This window comes from Pelmatolapia mariae, linkage group LG16_19 (genome assembly GCF_036321145.2).
Source record: "Pelmatolapia mariae isolate MD_Pm_ZW linkage group LG16_19, Pm_UMD_F_2, whole genome shotgun sequence".
Lineage (NCBI taxonomy): Eukaryota > Metazoa > Chordata > Actinopteri > Cichliformes > Cichlidae > Pelmatolapia > Pelmatolapia mariae.
The window spans coordinates 23060761-23078707 of record NC_086241.1 but is presented as its reverse complement, the minus strand read 5'-3'; the positions used below and the strand labels follow the sequence as shown (position 1 = coordinate 23078707).

At 41.8% G+C, this 17947-nt stretch overlaps 1 protein-coding gene across 4 annotated transcripts in view; it reads right to left on the bottom strand.

Moving 5' to 3' along the window:
• Positions 1-4054: 4054 nt before the first annotated feature.
• tbc1d4 (TBC1 domain family, member 4) overlaps positions 4055-17947 on the bottom strand; it is a 28069-nt gene continuing 14176 nt past the window's right edge. Inside the window, exons 12-23 of one of the 4 annotated variants that reach the window (XM_063497028.1) lie at positions 16057-16274; positions 15422-15586; positions 13709-13866; positions 12793-12999; positions 11243-11404; positions 10934-11092; positions 9775-9875; positions 9512-9655; positions 8456-8615; positions 8126-8295; positions 7288-7464; positions 4055-6666 (exon numbers count right to left, since the gene is read on the bottom strand). In XM_063497028.1, coding sequence (XP_063353098.1) covers positions 6436-6666; positions 7288-7464; positions 8126-8295; positions 8456-8615; positions 9512-9655; positions 9775-9875; positions 10934-11092; positions 11243-11404; positions 12793-12999; positions 13709-13866; positions 15422-15586; positions 16057-16274 — 2052 coding nt within the window. In that variant the 3' untranslated portion in view covers positions 4055-6435. Of the gene's footprint in view, positions 6667-7287; positions 7465-8125; positions 8296-8455; positions 8616-9511; positions 9656-9774; positions 9876-10933; positions 11093-11242; positions 11405-11852; positions 12567-12792; positions 13000-13708; positions 13867-15421; positions 15587-16056; positions 16275-17947 lie in introns of those variants that run through there. The other 3 variants (XM_063497025.1, XM_063497026.1, XM_063497027.1) reach the window with 3 other exon arrangements.

The window sequence follows — 17947 nt, the reverse complement described above, 5'->3', positions numbered from 1 at the left end:
GCTGTCTATTTCTCCTCCTCTCTTGCTTGTGTTTGTCTTAATCATTGCTGGGGTGATGTGGGCCAGGCACAGCCACTGGATAATGTGATTAGAAGGGGCTCAGGCGCAAAGTCTCTCCTCTGATCATTTCAGTCACCTGGGACTTAAGTCCCATTTGTTGTGTGGAAAAGAGCCCTACTAAAATCTTCAGACGTGTTACTTATGGTGCGTGAGCTTCACGTTGTTGTTAGCCTTGTTTTCTAAATGTTTGTGGGTTCAGAGCAAGGGTCAAAAGGGAATAAGGGAGTGGGCACGGGCATGGGCTAAGCCTGCACGTCTGTTGCAGTTTAAAGTGCTCGTATGTGTGTGTGTGTACATATAAATCTGTGATTCCCTTGCGTCCGAGGATGCTGCGTGTGTTTTTCAGGCCTCCAGAGGCTCAGATGAATGAAGCATTGGATCAGGTAAGCCAGGCGTTATTCCCCCAGCATGTGCTGCAGTTGGCCGTAGGGATTTTTTGATAGTGTGTCTGCCAGGCCGAGAGAAGGTAAGGAGAGGAAGAGTGGCTCTTGTCAGAAAAAAAGATGAAAAGGGTTTAGATATGACAAGCGTGTCATTAATCGCAAGATTCTCCAGGCAGTATTTGTGTATCTACCTGCACTCAGTGGAAGGAACCAAAGGAATGGAATGGACTAGCCAAGGGAATAAGAGCGTGTGTATATGTGTGTGTGAGGGTGAGTGTTTAGTTCTGTGTTTCTGCTGCGGCTTCATTATTGCCCTATTCACTATTCCGTCTGTCGTTCCTGGCTCTGGCCGGGTACCATCACCCCCTCTGGCAGCTACATCCATGACAGGTACAGAGGGAGAGAAAGCACTCTGTAGGAAGCAAATCTGTCACAGTGCTAACTAAAACATGTCATTGTGGTAGTGCTGTGTGTCTAGGTGCACTCATGTGCATGCCTGTACAATGTGGATAGCTGATTGGAATTCAGGTTGTTATGTGGAAGGGTTTATTTCATAGCTTTAGGAGCTTTCAAAGAGTTGGAACAGCCGGTGTGTCTGCAAAGTGGGGAAATCGGGGGAAAGATGGGGAGAGAAATCAAGGCACAGCTGAACTATGAAACACTGCGAAATGTGTTCACGTCTGTGAGTCTGTGTGTGTTCCCGTTCTCTAGGGAGCCAACTCCTCTCTCTGGACTTGACTGAGCCCACCTGAGTCTCTCTCCCACCCCTCCAGCTGTTTCTCTCGCTACCCCCAAAATCTTCCCCCGTCATCCCCAATCTCTATCCTCCAAATTTACTAGCTCCCAGTCTGTATCAACAATTCCTGTGGCACTCAAGCAAGCTTTTTAACAGCACTCCTGCAGTGTTCTAATGTTTGTTTGTTTTTGTATTTATTTATTTTTTTTGCCTGACTGTGATTTGAATGGGATATTGATGTGATTTATGGATAACCATGCAGCAAAGTTAAAGTTGAGCTACAGCATAGATATTTTATGACCGTTCTACTTTGCACCAATGACTCTTGCTCCATGTTTTCTACAGAAACAGCTCCAGCTTTTAGACTGCGCCACAAGCAGAGCAGTAAATTCCCATATAAGGCAGAAGGACCCTTTCTAACCTCCTTCCTCCACCTCCTCCACTCTCTTATACCCCTTCACTCCTTCAATGCATCTAGCTCATACTGTCTTTTCATTTTCACCCCCTTTTCCTGTGATCGCGTTCTACTGCTATTCGAACGCACACTCAAATGTCTTCTAGAGGGCTAGAACAATAGTTCTGTGTCGTATGGTTGTTTTGTTTCGAGTACCAACCACTTGTGATTTTTCCATCAGCCGTACATTGCAATAACTACCTGCCTGAGCATCTGCATTGCTGCATATTTTTTCCCATAGGCTCTACAGTACAGCAAAAATTACACCAAAGCTGCAGATCAAGCCTCACAAATCCAATGGGAGGGATGAGGAGAGTGGGAAGCAGAGTGGGAGGTAGAGATGGATTGAAGGATGAAGATAGTGAAGACAGAGAGAGAGAAAAAAAACACAAATAGAGCTGATAAGACCTTCGGCAGAGGAAGTGTCATTTTGGGCCAATCCCCTGTGGACTCCCAGTATCCCTCTCTTCCCCTGCTGCAGGATGTGTCCTCGTGTGGGAATACACAAGGAATGTGGCCCCTTTTGTTTAGTGTGTGATAGGCTCCTGGTTGGCGGTCATTTGTGTGTCTTATGTGTGACAAGCTCCAGGCTTGGCAGAGACTGATCAGAGCAACACTCCACAGTCCTTTCTGGGTAAGACCCTCCTAGGAAAACAATGACTGGTCCTTGTGGCTGCTATCTTTCAAAGCCCCTCCTTGGCTCATAGAGCACTTGCTCCCTGTGGGTTTTATTCATAAACTACGCATTAGACAAAGAGCTAAGAAGGCGTCTACATCAGTGGTTACCAGTATTTTATCTGTTACAGGAACTCCAGTGTCCCATCACTCCAGGTCCAAACATGTTTATTGGAAGTGATTTGGAACTAGACTTTCAGAAACATTTCAGTAAACATTTTTATGCTAGTTACGTAAAAATAAAGTCGGAAAACTGAGAACAGCCCATGATTCAGTAGCTTGCAAAATCACATTAAGCAGCAATAACTTGCAGTGTCTCACATCATCGCGGAGGAATTTTGGACAACTCTTCTTTACAACATTGCGTCAGTTCATTGAGGGTTGCTAGCATTTGTTTACGCCCAGCCCTCTTAGGGTCACATCACAACATTTCAGTTAGACTGAGATCTGGACCGTTCCAATACCTCGATTCTTCTTTTTAACCATCCTGTTGTCAATTCACCGATGTAGTAGGGATCATCGTCTTGTCGCATGGCCCACTTTTCAGTCATGTTTTTGTTGTCAGGCAAATGACTTCACATTTAACTCTAGAATCCTTTTGTATACAAAGGATTTCATTGTCAAATCAGTGACTGCACGGTACACTGGTGCTGTGGCTGCAAAACAAGCTCAAGTCATCGCGACTCCACCACCGTGCTTGAGGAGTTTGTGCTGACACGCTGTGTTTTGTTTTCACAAAACAAGGTGCTGTACATCATGGAAAAACATCTCTACTTTGATCTCATCTGCCCGAACATCGTACCAGAAGCCTTGTGGTTTGTTCAGATGCAACTTTGCAAACCTAAGTTGTACTGCCATGTTCTTTATTTCTAAGAGTAGAAATGTTCAAATTCATTCCAAACAATTGTAATTGTACCATCATGAACTTTAACATTCAACATCAACTGAGGTTTCGAGAATCTCCGATAAAGCTTGTGCGTTTTTTGCAGTTTCTTTGAGCATTGCACAAGGAAAGCATTTATATTCAACTATATTTATAGACCTTCACATTGCTAATAATCGATAAGGGGTATTGATTATAAGCATCTGGCTATGTCTTTCCCTTTTACTTTGTTTTTCAGTTCCATAAAACTGTATTTCAAAACTGTAACCTGCACACAGAGTGTTCTTTGGCTTCCCCGTGGCTAATTAGTACACTGACCCATTTCTCCAATTTAAGCCAACATGTTGTAGAGTTGCTAAATTGTCTGCAAGTACGTAATATTATATAATATGTATAATATGTATAATATGTTTGGTACTCAGTAATTTAAAATAAAAGGGTTTAATCAAACCAGCTTAGTATACAAAAGAGATATCTCCAATTCATTCAATGATCGCTGCATTAAAAAAATTTTCTCATTTCATTCACTATACTATAGTTAATTCAGAAATGCACACTAGGTTGAACGTTTCTTTGCAGGACCACAATTTCAGTGTGGATTGTTCGCCCCACTGCAGAACTGTAGTTCTCTTCGCCCAAGGCGTTAACAAAAGAACAACTCCTGAAAGGTCTTTAAATAGATTCTCTAAAACTGTCGAAGCTTACCTTGGCCTTTTACGCAATAATACGTCTACACACAAAGACATTTGGGCTCCAGGCTACATCCTACACTCGGATTGCTAAAGGAACATGATTTCTTTATGAGAGCTTACTGGGCAAGAAAGAGATTCGGACATGAGTAGACAGAAAAAAAGAAGAAGAAAAAAAGGCAAGGTGAGGTTTATTGAAGAATTCATGACAGTTTCTTTGCCTCTCGGTAGCCCTCGTGTTGACAGTCTTTTGTTAAAACACAGTGATGCACACATTACTGTAGAAGTCAAGACTCAGCACCTGAACGTGCTTTACATTAGATATCAAAAAGAAGCTTTTATCATAACTCTGAATAAAAGAAACAAAGGCCATCTTTGGCACAAAAAATGAACATGATGGAAAAAAAAATGCACCTTTTTTGTGTTTTTAAATTACCAATATTTGGTAACTGTTGGAGTTCTTGTCGTAGTAAAAACCAAAAGATTGCAAACAGATGTCACTTCATTTTGATTGAATGAATTTGCTTTTGGAAAACAATCACATCTTTGGTTCGGTGACCTATTTCTAAGATTCACAAATTCTGTAGTTAAGAAAAACACAGGCAAAGAGGCAGGGGAGTGCTGAAGAATGGATGTTTAACAATTTGTTGTTTGATATGTTTTCCTTTCTTAGCTATTTAGAAAATCCCTGCTGTAAAGATGTGGCCATTTCTCCATAAAGCATGAAAAGTTTGGCCTGAATTTTGACAAAATCGCATCAATTACAAGACAAATCCCCACCCTGACCGAGACGATCGGGCTCGATTCGTCAGCCTTGCGTGGAACAGCTGCTGTGCTCTGGGTAAAGGATTCCTAACATCAACACACTGCATTGTCTGCCACAGAACATGCCCATATGTACTGACATTTAAAAATAAAAAGTGAAACAGACAAATGTGTCATCGCAACTTGTCACCAAGGACGGAAAGACTGATAGACACTGTTAGTGGGTACTTTTTTTCCCCTCCCTTTGATAGACATCACCTTGGTTTAAACGGAAGGGCGTTTTCTCAAAGTGAAGTCAAGCCCAAGACTGCTTTGCTTTCAATCAGAACCAGTGATGGTGAGTCAGACACAGGGGTGGGCTAAAACAAAACTGAAAAGGGAACCAGGGACACTCGCTGAACTCATAAAACTGTCTGTCCTTACAGCCAGGCAGTTCACATCACAGTGTGTGTTTGTGTGTGCCTATATACTGTATATATTACCCTGTATTAGGAGAGACTCCCTACCAGTGAATAGAACACTCAAGTGTCTTCAAGTTCTTTTTTTTTTCCTCCTTTACTGCTGCTCTGCTCACCTAAACACTTGAGTTTTAATGCAAACATGCTGACGTGTGACAACCAGCAAAGCAACTGCCACTGTGTGTTAGATCTACAGGACTAGCTACCTGCATTCAACTGTTACACACAAAACAAAAGAAAAGAAAAAAATCGCATACAGACTTTTTCTTTTTTCTTCTCTGACAGAACCATGTGATGTACATTCAGATCACTCCTCCACCTTGGTCTGTTGTTCGGCGCCCGGGGAGTGTGAACTCTGTCTCAGTGTCTGATCTTTGTGCTAAAAGAAGGCGACACCGCGGTCAGTCACACAGGAAACTGAAAAGGCAGACAACCACACATCCTGCCTGAGCTTTGGAAGAAACACTTCCTCCTTAAAAGCAGCAAGTGCAAGTACTAAAGCTCTCTCACGTGAAGGCAGTGAGGCGATGCCAAGAGATAAACATGATACTATATACGTATCCGCAGAAGTTTAAAGCCTAATATGGCAGATGTGTGCTCAGATGTCTCTGTGGTGGGCGAGGTGGGGAGCGACACATTTTCACCGTGATCTTTGGAGAGAAATTACATTCACAAAAATTTCAAGTGAATTAAACAGAAGTAACAAAGCAACATCAATAGCCTGAGGCTGCGCTTCCATCGCAGACGCAAGTTTGAAGATATCAAAAACAACGCGATCTTCACTCCAAGATCAAAGACACTGGTAATGGCTATAAGTTGACCCTGAGGTCCAAAAGATTATTTGCCAATAGGCACCTTCTGTTCACTACTTTTGTAGTGTTGCTGAGAATGAAGGTAGTGCTCAAAGAACAAAAAAAAATAAAATAAAATTGCAGGAGCAGATCTGTTTCTCACTCTCCTGTGATAACCAAAAAGATCTCAGAAGTGAAGGATGGTGTGCATCTTGATCTCACCTTCAAACTGGCAATGAAATGGATGAGACGAACAGTGGCTCCAATGCACTATGGGAACAGTCTGTTTGCTAATACAGATGAAACTCTCCTCCCACTACGCTATTATCTTCTGACGAATATCACATAGATATTTCCCTATACAGTCTGCACGTCTCCACTTCAGACAAAACACATTAAGAAAAAAAAATAGTGTACAGCTCTTGTACAGCATTACAACAATGCGGTGGAGCTCAGCAGCTTTCCACAAAACAGTCTTCATTTGTTCATTTCGGTATCTGCCTGTGCGTCTGGCCCACAGCAGCCGGCACCCTGGTTGCCATCAGGGCTTTTTGGCTGCTGTTTTGGCTTTCCCGTTGGGCCCTGTTTTGATCTGGGTCATCTCTACATCTGTCAAGGCGTCAGGAGGAAGGCACGAGCGCATGCGTTCAATGGTTCTCTGGTAAGCTGCCCTCTCCTGCTCCAGAGAGCGAATCATGTGCTTCATTTTGCTCTCCCGAGAAAGGAAGTTCTCCATGCTCGTCTCCAGAGTCTGAATCTTTTGCCGCGCAGCCTGGAGGACACAAACATTGTACGTTAGAGTATACAGAGTACAATGCATAGACTAACATTTAAACAGGAGGTGAAAATAATACAGGCGTTACAAAATCTCAGAACTAAACTAAAAGTCTAAAAAGGAAGAATTTGTAACTTGTAGTCACACGATAGCACATGAGCTTTTTAAAAGTGCAAATCAAATAAGATTTTATTTCTTACAGAATCACAAGCACTTGTTAAAATGTTGTACGAGCAGATTTCCAACACCATAGGTGTGACTCAGACGAGACAGATGGGACAGTAAATAAATATTTCTTTAACGTGTATTTATATGAAGACCATCAGGTGTGACTTTACTGGTTCTACTTTAAACATTAGTGAAGCGATATCTGCAGAGCATGCAGCATTTAGTCCCTTTGTCTTACAAACATTGGTACTGTGTTTTTAACTTGTGTTTTAGTGCCATCTATAGGTAGTTTTAGGTACTACTACTGGCTTCAAAATTGTCTCCACACAGTGACACTGGGTTAAAATGTTTACCTCAATTATATCATAGTCACACCAAAATTAAGTAACACCTGGCAGGGGAGTGGGTGGGGCTGGGGTCTCATAGAGGTTTGAACCTTCTCTTCCTTACCTGAAGTTTTTCCAGCAGCTCCATATTTTGCTTCTTCAACTGCGCATTTGTCTTCTCCAGCTTGTCAAGCCGCTCAGAGTCATCAGGCAGTGGTCCAGATTCTAACATCTCATCTTGTAGAACATGGTACTCCACTTCGTATGCTTGCAGCTGCTTTGAGATGTCCATCTCCATTACCTGGCCATCAACAGACAGACAGATGCCACTGAAAGACAGCTCGTTATCGTACAACACTCTAGTACCAAAACATTAAGGTCAATGGAAATGCACCTGCATGGAGAGTTCATCAACAAATAGCCACAAAAAGTCCAAAGTGTTCTTACAAACAGCTTCAAATCACATGGGCACCTTTCTGAGGTAAAAGCATATTCTGAAGGACAAAGTAGGTGAAGTCTTACTGACACAGGCCAAGAGACTGGTCACCAACCCCCTGGCAACCACCAGTTGCTAGGGAACAAAGTGCATTCTTCGACACCAACCATGAATTTCAGTTATTTAGTGGTTGATGGATGTTGTAAGGATTTGAGTTTGCCAGGAGGCCATCGAAGGGTCTCTAGGCCTGTGTGACTGGGACTTTACAAATGTGGTGGCTTATCAAATTATCAAAGCGCGTCATTTACACCGTTTTGAATATTATATTTGTAAAACTACAGTACTACGTCTACGTCCTGATTCTTTAGGAAACTGTTTAGCTATTTCTAACAGTTAAAGAATGTAGAGCAGTTTAAAAGAAAAACATTTCAGCTTTCACTAGTATCAAATTTGGGCCAGGATGCACTTCCAAGTGTTACTGTTTGTTTAATAATCTGGCAGTGTAAAAAAAAGGCTGTTTGTGTACCTTAGCAATGGTCTGCTCCATCTGTGTGTGACTGAGGGCGGGGAGTGTCGTTTTCAGATAGTCCACAATGCTCTCAAAGCTGTCACACTCAACTATCTCCCCCTCATGGCTGCCCAGCAGACAGAGGGCCACTTTAAAAATCACCTCAGTCCCCTCAACAAACACAAAATCTGAAAAACAGGCAAGGTAATACATAAACCAGTAGTGATTTACGGTGTTTTTCCTCGAGCTGTAGGGCTTAGCAGACAATTAAATTATCATATCCAATTTTGTGTGTGAGCAAACAAACTATTAATCTAAAAAGAAAAAGAAAAACAGATATGTATATACCAAAGATGCGGGACACAAAGCCGAGGGGGAATTGCGAGGCAAAGAGTGTGAGGAACCACGGCGCGGCGTAGAGGCTCGGGCAGATCTCGTGCTCCTCAAAGTGGTTGTACAACTCACGGTGATAGTCGTGCAACAGCCTGGTGAGCTGGTACATCTGAATCTGCACACACACATAAACACAGAATCAGGTCAAAACATGCTGCGTCAAACTGGTATGTCAGGACTTGTTAACAGAATGTCACAGAGCAATCCAGGAATCACCAGCTGGCAAGCCAACTTTTATCCAAACACAGAGCCCTTTAAGTATTACCAGTATTATTTTATAGACTTGCTCAGACATGCGTCACGGCCAGACATTTGATGATCTGTGCTCTTTAACAACACGTTAGTCAAAAGCACAGCCAATAGAAAAAGGAAGCAGAAGTTAGCTCAGGCTAAAATTAGACAGTTATCAAGTTTTACAATTTCCTGACAGTTAAAAAGAAAGCAAGTAATACCTTTAGCTCCCTCAAACTGAGCCACTGTGCAGAGAAAACAGCCAAAACTCCTCCTGACTTTAAAAACTTTGGATTAAAAGTGTAAACCCTGCAGGGAAGAGAGACCTGGCTCAGCAGTTACCTGAAGCGGATTAAATATTACCACGCCTGCTGATGCTTTAACTGCAGCGAGGTCAGATGATGTTTAACAGATACAGAGCAGGAGTGGTTTGACTAAGAGGTGGAGACACTTAACTGCTGTTTGCTCTTGGTAACTAATAAAACCCACACAAGGGTTCGTGCAGCAGTAAGTAACAGCTAAAAGTGAATGTTTACAGCATTATAGCAGGTATGCAGTAACAAGCATTTGTTACTGTATAACTGTTTCGAATAGATTGGAATTTGTTTAAACTGAACGCCACCTTTGGCAATGGACATTTGCATGTGTTATTGTGCACAGCATTGTCTTTATAGTCAGCGGTGGCACTGGAGCTTAACATTTGCAAATATTCCTGCAATACATAATGAACACAAACACTGGACACTGTGACAGAATAAGTTGTTCATTCCACCCACTGACCTGCAGAGAGACCATGTCGGGTCTGTACTGCCGCCTTATGCCGAGGTCATACATGAGAAACTTCAGCATGTCAAAGGCCTGCTCTTCACTCATGTGGAGGAGCAGAACTCCAGCCACAAAGCTGATACCCTGGCAGTAGCCAACCTGTGCAGCACAAGAATTAAAAAAAAAAAAATGTTTAAAAAGGGGGTTATTGCAAATTTCACAACAATCATTAAAGTACAGGCCTTAAAGTGAGCCACTGTGGGGATTACAGTATGTACCTCTGTATCCAGCAGAGAGTAAGCTTTCAGGAGGTTGTAAAGGGAGAGCTGTCCAGCGCCAAGCTGGGCTGAGAAGTACTGGTGGGTGGGGAAGGTCCGGCCTAATCAGAGAGACAGATAATGAGTGTAAATGTGAGAAAAATAACCAGGAATTTTTCGTTTTCTGGTTAACAAATTAAACTAAGAGCAACAATACTGAAGTGACAGCTCTGAAAACAGTCGCCTTTGCTGAAGGACCAGCTGAGGCCATCTTCAGATTTCTGGCCTTCCTCAACATATATAATCATAAACAGATACAGCGTGTGTCATGTGAAAAAGAAAGTTTCTGCATTCCTGTCAAAAACTAAGCATAACCGTACTGTTCCCATTGGAATTCAGAGGTTCAGTAGCAGCCAGAAGCTAATTAATATATATACTAGATGTTTATATCAGTTTGCTGGTCTGGAGCTTTCAGGTGTGTGTTAACACAATTCCACAATCTTCCCAGGAGTGGACGTACCAGCAAATTCACCGAAAGATCAGACTATATAATGCTCAAAGAAGCTGTAAAACACCTGAGAGCTTAATCTCAAATCTTACAGGCCTCAGTTAGGATGTTAAATGTTCGAGCTCATTACAATCAGAAAAAGAATGAAGTATTGCAGCTTGTTTTGAAAGGTTTCCCAGACAATCCACAAGACTTCTGCAGCAATGTCCTTTGGCCATAATGCACAGCACCACATTTGGCAAAAACCAAACACAGCATATCAGCACAATATGCTGTGAGGGGTGATGATTTGGGATCGTTTTTCTAGCCACAAGGACCTGGGCACCTTGCAGCCAAACAAAGTATTCTACAGTCAAATGTAGGTCAAAACTGAGCCATGCAACAGGGTGATGATCACAAGTGCACAGTCAAATCTGGATCTTACACCAGATTGTTCATAAACAAATGCCTGAAAACCCCAATGAAGTGAAGCAATGTTGCAAAGAAAAGTAGGCCAAAATACCTCCACCCTAACGTGAAAGACTGACAAACTCATACATGTTAAAGGAGATTCTACAAACTGAATCATGGGGTGTACTTTCTTTTTCACATAGACACAGAAACATTTCTACATGCATAGATTGTATCTGTATCTTCGATGAAATTCATGGGTTTTTGTGGTCCTGTGCACACCTAAATCGACCAGAATGGCATGCTGCTGTGCAGTGAGCTGCTTGAGCAGGTCATGGTAGTGGGTATCCAGGGCTAGCTGACGTGGTGGGAGTCTGTGACGCAGCCGGTGCTGATGGGAAAGAAGCAACCAGACTTCCCCGCGTCTGCTCTTTGGAACTCCTGCACACAAAGAACCACAACAGAAATAAAAGAAACAATGTTAACTTACAATGTTTTTTGTCCTGTGGGGAGTTTCAGATTTATTTATAGCCCTGTTTACACGCCACTGGTGATACGGTTTTCTTTTTTTCTTTTTTTAGTGCCTCTCACCTTGGCAGAGGGCACGATACATTTCTTCCTTGTCTTGTGGGACCGTTGTTCTGCCCGGGGCTGTTAGTTTTCTCTCCCACAAAGCCTGTGCATCTTTGGAGCACTCGCTCACTTCTTGGTAGTTAAGCTTCATCTTGCGGATGTGCAGCTCATCTCGGCTTGCTGCAACAGAATGTATATGAATATGTATATAAATATCAGTATAAAAAGAGACTGACTCATATTTAATAGATTAAAGTCCATTAAGACTCTGTTTTTACACCAGAAAAAAAAAACGAGACTAAAGGCCAACAACTTCGAAATAAGCCCCTATAATTTTGGATTTGTAGCAAAGAATAATGACGATTAAAAGATTTCACGTTACAGAGAAAGCGTGGATACAAAGCATCGTGGCTTCAACCTTTAATCACTGGATAACATGGAAACCCTTTTCACATAAACGCAAGCCACAATAGGCATGGAGAAACTTACAACAGCACAATGGGAGCACAAAAGATAACAGAAATCATAAAGTATGATCACCATGCACGCAAAAAAAAGCTGAATTGAACCACCAGACGCATGCAAAAACATCTGCTTTTATCCCAAATTCTCCTTTTATGTTGCTTACCTTCTATTAAATAGTTATTCACAGTTAGGTCCTCAGACCAGCATTGATGTCATAGTAGCAAACAAAGGAAAAGAGATGTGTTGGTGTTCAGAATATAAAAGCAACACATACTACTCCTACTGTCTGTCACTGGAAGCAACGCATTTATTTGGTCCATGGTTTGATCTAGGCATTTACAAAAATATTGTGATCTTAAGTTTTTCTTTAGCATTTTAAAGGGTAAGGGTAAGATTATCTTTTTATAATAAGGCAGCTGTTCCCAATCGCCAAAAATAATATGCTAAAAAAAAAAAAAAGCTTAAATAACCCATTGGATGTCGTTTTTTTAGCCATTTGTTTCTTGAGTTTGCAAAGCTGCATCTGGACAATCCACAGTAGCACTAGTGTTGCTATTATTTCAGTCTTTTTATAAAGGAAAATAGCAAGACTTCACTGTAAGCTACGCGACCGCTTCTATATAAGTTTGTGTATCTGAAAGTGCTGCAAAACCAAAACTAAATGTAGCTTTGCTCAAGCGTCCCAAAACCAGTATGGCATTACCAGACTTCTGAAAATAAACAAAAAATGAAAGAGCTTAACGAGTTCCTAACGTCATCTCCTTTATCTCTGTCCATAATCATAAAGCTTCAGTTAGGAATGACAAGACTTTAAAGATTGGAGAACGGGGTAAGGGTTGAGTATAAAGCTTAGATGACAGGTGAAGTAAAGAGACAGGAGTTTAAATTATTACTGTAATAAATATCTTCCTAGCTTAATATAACTTAACAATGATATCCAAGCTTTCAAGTTATAGATACTAACAGTTACTGAGGGGAAAAAAATACACCCGACATTAAGGAACACTTTGAAGTCTTTTGCAGTAATATCAATATCAGTCATAGTACCAGGCTCCACTCAAGGTCACTATACTTTATGTGTAGAATTAGCTAGTTAGACTCACCTTCAAGTCTCTGATTCTCCTTCTCCATGCGCAGCAGGAGGATCTGTTGGTGGATAGCCGTCTTCCAGAGAGCCCGGTAGTCAGCTGCCGTCCTCTTTGACTTCTTCTCTGACCCTGGGTCGCCTGCCTGGGGCAGCAGCTGACCCAAAGGGTCCAGAGATGAGGCACGAGGAGAGAGAGGCAACAGCTCCCTGTTTTCGGAGTCGTCTGAAACACAACATCCAAAACATGGTAAATATAGAAAATATATTGTTAAGTCACAGCTTTTGGAACAATGAATGCTAGAAAATAAAAATGGGCTTTCTGCAGTGGTAGTTCACAGATTGTTAGCACTCAGCTCTGCAGCTACACACAGGCATTCAGACTGCTCTAGCTTCTGATCTGCTTTGGTTTTACAGCGTATTAACAGTGCAGTTCAGTCTCACTGCTCTCATCAATGCAGCAAAAACACAGCAGGGAGCTCCAATAAACCCAGACCAATTTTAACTGAACAGAAGGACAAAAAAACGGAATCACTTCTTAGAGACAGATGTTTGACTTTCAAAATTGGAGACAAAGCTCAGGAAAGCAGTCAAAAGAATTAAACTGTTTTTCTGGCTTCAGTCAGAAAATATTCTAACTATATATGACTAAATCAGTCTTAAATAAAAATCATGATACAATTTTGCAATGCTGCTTGGTCAAAAACCTTGTTAGAGACTTATTCATGGGGAAAAACAATGGTACAAAGCTCATTGTTCTCCCTTTGCTCTTTTTCAACCCTCAGTCTTCGCATATAAGCCTGGAATTTAAAAATCTGTTTGAGGTACTGTCATTTCTTAGAAGAAGATTCGATCTGCCTTCTAGTAGATCTGTGGATTGTACAAAGCTTCTACATTGTGCTTCTTGAACTCTTACAAGGATCGAGTTGCCAGACCTGTGTGCGGCATGGATGCAGACGGCTTGTTCATTGGCGATGCGACTCTCAGAAAGATCTTCTGTCTCCAGGAGACCCTGCGTGGGCTCAGAGGGAGACCCCCGCTGAACGAGTCACTGCTACAGCCAGACAGAGTCCTCTTCCTGCCTTCGCCATTGCTACGAGAGAAAACAGCAGCGTCAGAGACACCTGATAAACGAGTCAGGTGTCAGCTTACACCGACTCTCTTTTCAGCACACTTTTACAAATGCAGACACACACACACACACACACACACACACAAATAAGCACACATACACACAATGGTGGTAAAATAATACAAGCTCTCTGGACTGATAAAAAAAATAGTCAAGATGAAACTTCAACATACTGTGCCAGCCACTAACTCCTTCCCAGTGTAAATGTTAATAAAGCAGCAAAGTCAGTATGTAAAAGAGAAACATCGGCCACAGCTGAGGTGCATGCACGTGTGTTCATCTGCTGAAAAAGAAGTTGTTTTAGTAAGTGGAAATGAAAAATCAGAACTGAAAAACTTCCCCACCTCGTATTAAACGTTTTCCTTCCAACTCAGCAAATAAACGCCGGTAAAAGCTGACCGTGATGAACATTGTTGCAAACTTGGCTGGTGCTGCTGAACTGAATACCGAACGTCCCATTTCTCACTCATGTCAACAGAGGTTTTCTACACAAGCGTACAATTACCAGCCTTGCAAGAGCAAAAGTGGGTTGTGAAAATTTAAGCAAAGTTTAATTCAGATCCTTTGAAAGCGCAGATTGCATTCTTTAGTCTGCATAAGAACAGAGCTTTTTCGCTTCTCGCTCAGTGTCGCTTAAACAGCTGGCGAGCTTGTTTAGCACACAAGAGCCCGTCGGATCATGTGGGCAGTGAAAAACAGGAAGTGACCTTGGATTGAAACAAATGGCACTGAGAAAACAATTGTTCTAGACATATAACACTGTCTCTTTAACAGATTAGAACTCTTCCCCTGACCTACTACCTCTTGCTATGTTTTCATGCTCGCCAAGTCCCTAAGGGGCAAAGTTGTCATACAGTGCAATCAACAAAGCAAACTAGGCTGCGAGCACGGTGGAGTATTTAGATCAAGTGTCTCCAGTGCTGTGTCATTTAAACTTCTTATTCATCATCATTGTAAGCTGTGCTCAAAAACTTGCTCCTACTGCTGCACCATCAGGTATCAAACACACTATATTTGCTCATTTGTGAAGCTAACCATTAATAGCAACTGCTGAACATAAATGTATCAGGGAATCTATTATGCATGACGTGTTAGAGTAGCAATTCTTGCACCAGTCAAGAAGGATGAAGGTTACAGCTGTGAGACACAGTTATTAAAGGCTATAAATCCAGCAAAAAGCTTGCAATGCACATGCAAATGCAACAAGGGAGGGATGCATCAGCATCCCCCTGCTGAGAGAAACAGGAAGAGGACGGCTCCAGCTGCATAGATGGTGTGAAAAAAATGAAAAAGAAAAAGAATTTTTCCTACGACAAATTTGCTTTGGATATACAGAAAAAGAGATACAGGGCAATAAAGCTGGGTGTTAAAAAGATGTTGACAGCCAATGGGAATACTGTTACTGCCAGCAAAGAACAGCCTGTCCCTCCCACCCATCTCATTCCTGATGAAGTCCCCCGGTATGGGGTGCATTTCAGTCTAAGCAAGGGGGGTTGCCTGAGCACCCCCCTCTCACCTCTTGAGGCTCCCACTGTCTGGAAGGGAGCTCAGGGAACCCAGTGAGCCCTGGTAAAAGCTTTTCAGGAAAGTGGGAGCAGTGAAGGAGGAGGGAAGGCTGAAGGAGGAGGAGGAGGAGGATTCGCTCTCCGAAACACTGCGTGTTCTTGAAACAGCCACGGGACTGCGCGGGCCAAACATGAAATGCCCACAAATAAAGAAAAACATTACACAAAACAAAGAGCTTTCGGTCCAAGCACAGAAATGAATAAGGAAAAAAAAAATAACAAGTGGGGAGCTTATGAGGGATCAAAACAGTGACAGGAAACTTGTGATGCGATTGTTCGAGGACAGCGGGGCAGAAGGTGAAGAGATTATAGACTGATCAAAGTGCTGCAAATAGATTACAATGTCTATGCACACACACTGTTAACGTGATTAAAAGAAAAGCAACCAGTTCTAATGATTAAGTTAGCATTAGCCATATCTTCAAACAAAACACAAAAGCTCAATCCAGCGAAGGGGGAAAGGGAGGGGATCTGTATAACTGCAAAAAGGAACAAATTATTAACTCCTGCAAATATCACCAAACAGACGCAGAACCCTTCTTTAAAACCGCAGAGGGTGATTAACTGTAAACTAGCTTATATTTACCTGCTTTGCAGCAGCTCTGGGTTGACAGATTGCTGTCTGCGAAGTGGAGTCTGTTTGTTCTGTATTGGCAATTGACCCTCGAAGGAGATGCGTTTTTTCACAGGTGGATGGCTGAAGGTGTGAGCGCGCCGACGAAACTGAAAGCCAGCTTCCGGGTCTTCGTCCGGGAAGGCAGGAGGGGAACCTGGTGGGGAGTGACCAGGAGATTCCTCATCCTGCTGAAGAGGGCAGAATGTGTAAGGCGGGAAGCAGTCAGTCATATTTATGACTTCACTGTTTTCCAGTGATGCATATTTAATGACATTTTATATATATATATACACATTTTTTTTATGAATGGCTAAATTTTCTGAGGATCATACAATCAAACAAAAAGTCAGTGACAGAAAGCAAAAGTCAAAAAGTGAGAAATCAGTCCTTGTCTCGTTGGAAGTTAAATTACACGACAAAGATCACAGCCAAGTTAAACACTCAATCACACACACTCACCTATTCAAGCCACAGCAAGCCTCAGTCCATGGTTCAACTTTATACTCCACGCTATCACTCCGTGCTGCCTCATGTCTGGCGGCACAACTCCCACATCTATTGTATTCTAATGCCCAGTGTCCTGTGACTCACAACATCACACATCATTGGAGGGGAGGACCTCGGTGACACGCAACTGTACACGAAAGCCCTCCAATCTCCTTCCATCATGCTTTTAGAGACCTCCCTATTTAAGATCAGGGTTAGGTCATGCTGCTCCTTTCAATGCGCATTTTTTTTTTTTTTTAATTCATCGGCTACAGCTGATGACATTAAAAAATTGAGGGCTACAGCTGATCACATTATAGACTGCAAGAGGTCTGTTTGCACATCACGCTAGACGATGATGTCATCTAACAGCCTGATGCTGTTGTTAATTTTAGGAAAAACTGATGATAGAATTTTACTCAAATCAGAGACTTTTGCAATAATCTCTCTTACGTCAGGGCCGAGAAGACAAATCCAGGCCACACGTGGCTCAGCAGATGCGTAACTGGACATCCTGAGTGGGATTTCCTTTTCACCAGCTCATCACATCCTGACAGAATCCCCACAAGACTACTTACTCACTTAATCTCAATCAAAGCAACTTTTTTCTGACTTTTTAAAGACATCTCAATGACAGAAACCTTTACTTGAACCTCATAAATTAAAAGGACGTGTCACTCAATGATAAATGATCACTTACATTTGTTAAAACCTGCAATAGCCAGTGCGGCTAATGATAGATAAAAGAAAGAGAAATAATAGCTTAATAAATTCCCAAACACTTGGAGCTGCCGTTTGAAGACTGGTGTTAATAATCGTCCTTACTTGGCAGTTAATATTTTCAATAAATCTGACATGACAGTATTAACATCTGCTACAAGGAAGAGAGTATTTCATATTTTTGCAGCCTCAGTAAAACAAGTAACACTTATTTTCTGTAGTTTTAACCCTTTAAAGTCTGTTTGCAGGTCTCCAGCAGGTTTGTGACTGTAGAGGCCGTTGTAATAATACCAAATAAAAATCATGATACAACACTAAATATTGATTTTCAAGCTTATTAGAATTGTACAATCTCTGTTTTTGCCTTATATGCTGTACTTTCATTGTATGTTTCACTGAATCACTATGGTGATTTCCCATTTTCCTAAGAAAATATAAAAAATAAAGGATGGCTCGAGACATTTGCACAATATTCTACAGCATATGCTTTATGATGTGTTATATAACAATACAGTGGTTCCTTGTTTATCGCGGGAGTTGCGTTCTAAAAATAGCCCGTGATAAGTGAAATCCGCAAAGAAGCCAACGTTATTTTTTTACAATTATTGTAGATGTTTTAAGGCTGGAAAACCCCTCACTACACACTTTATACACT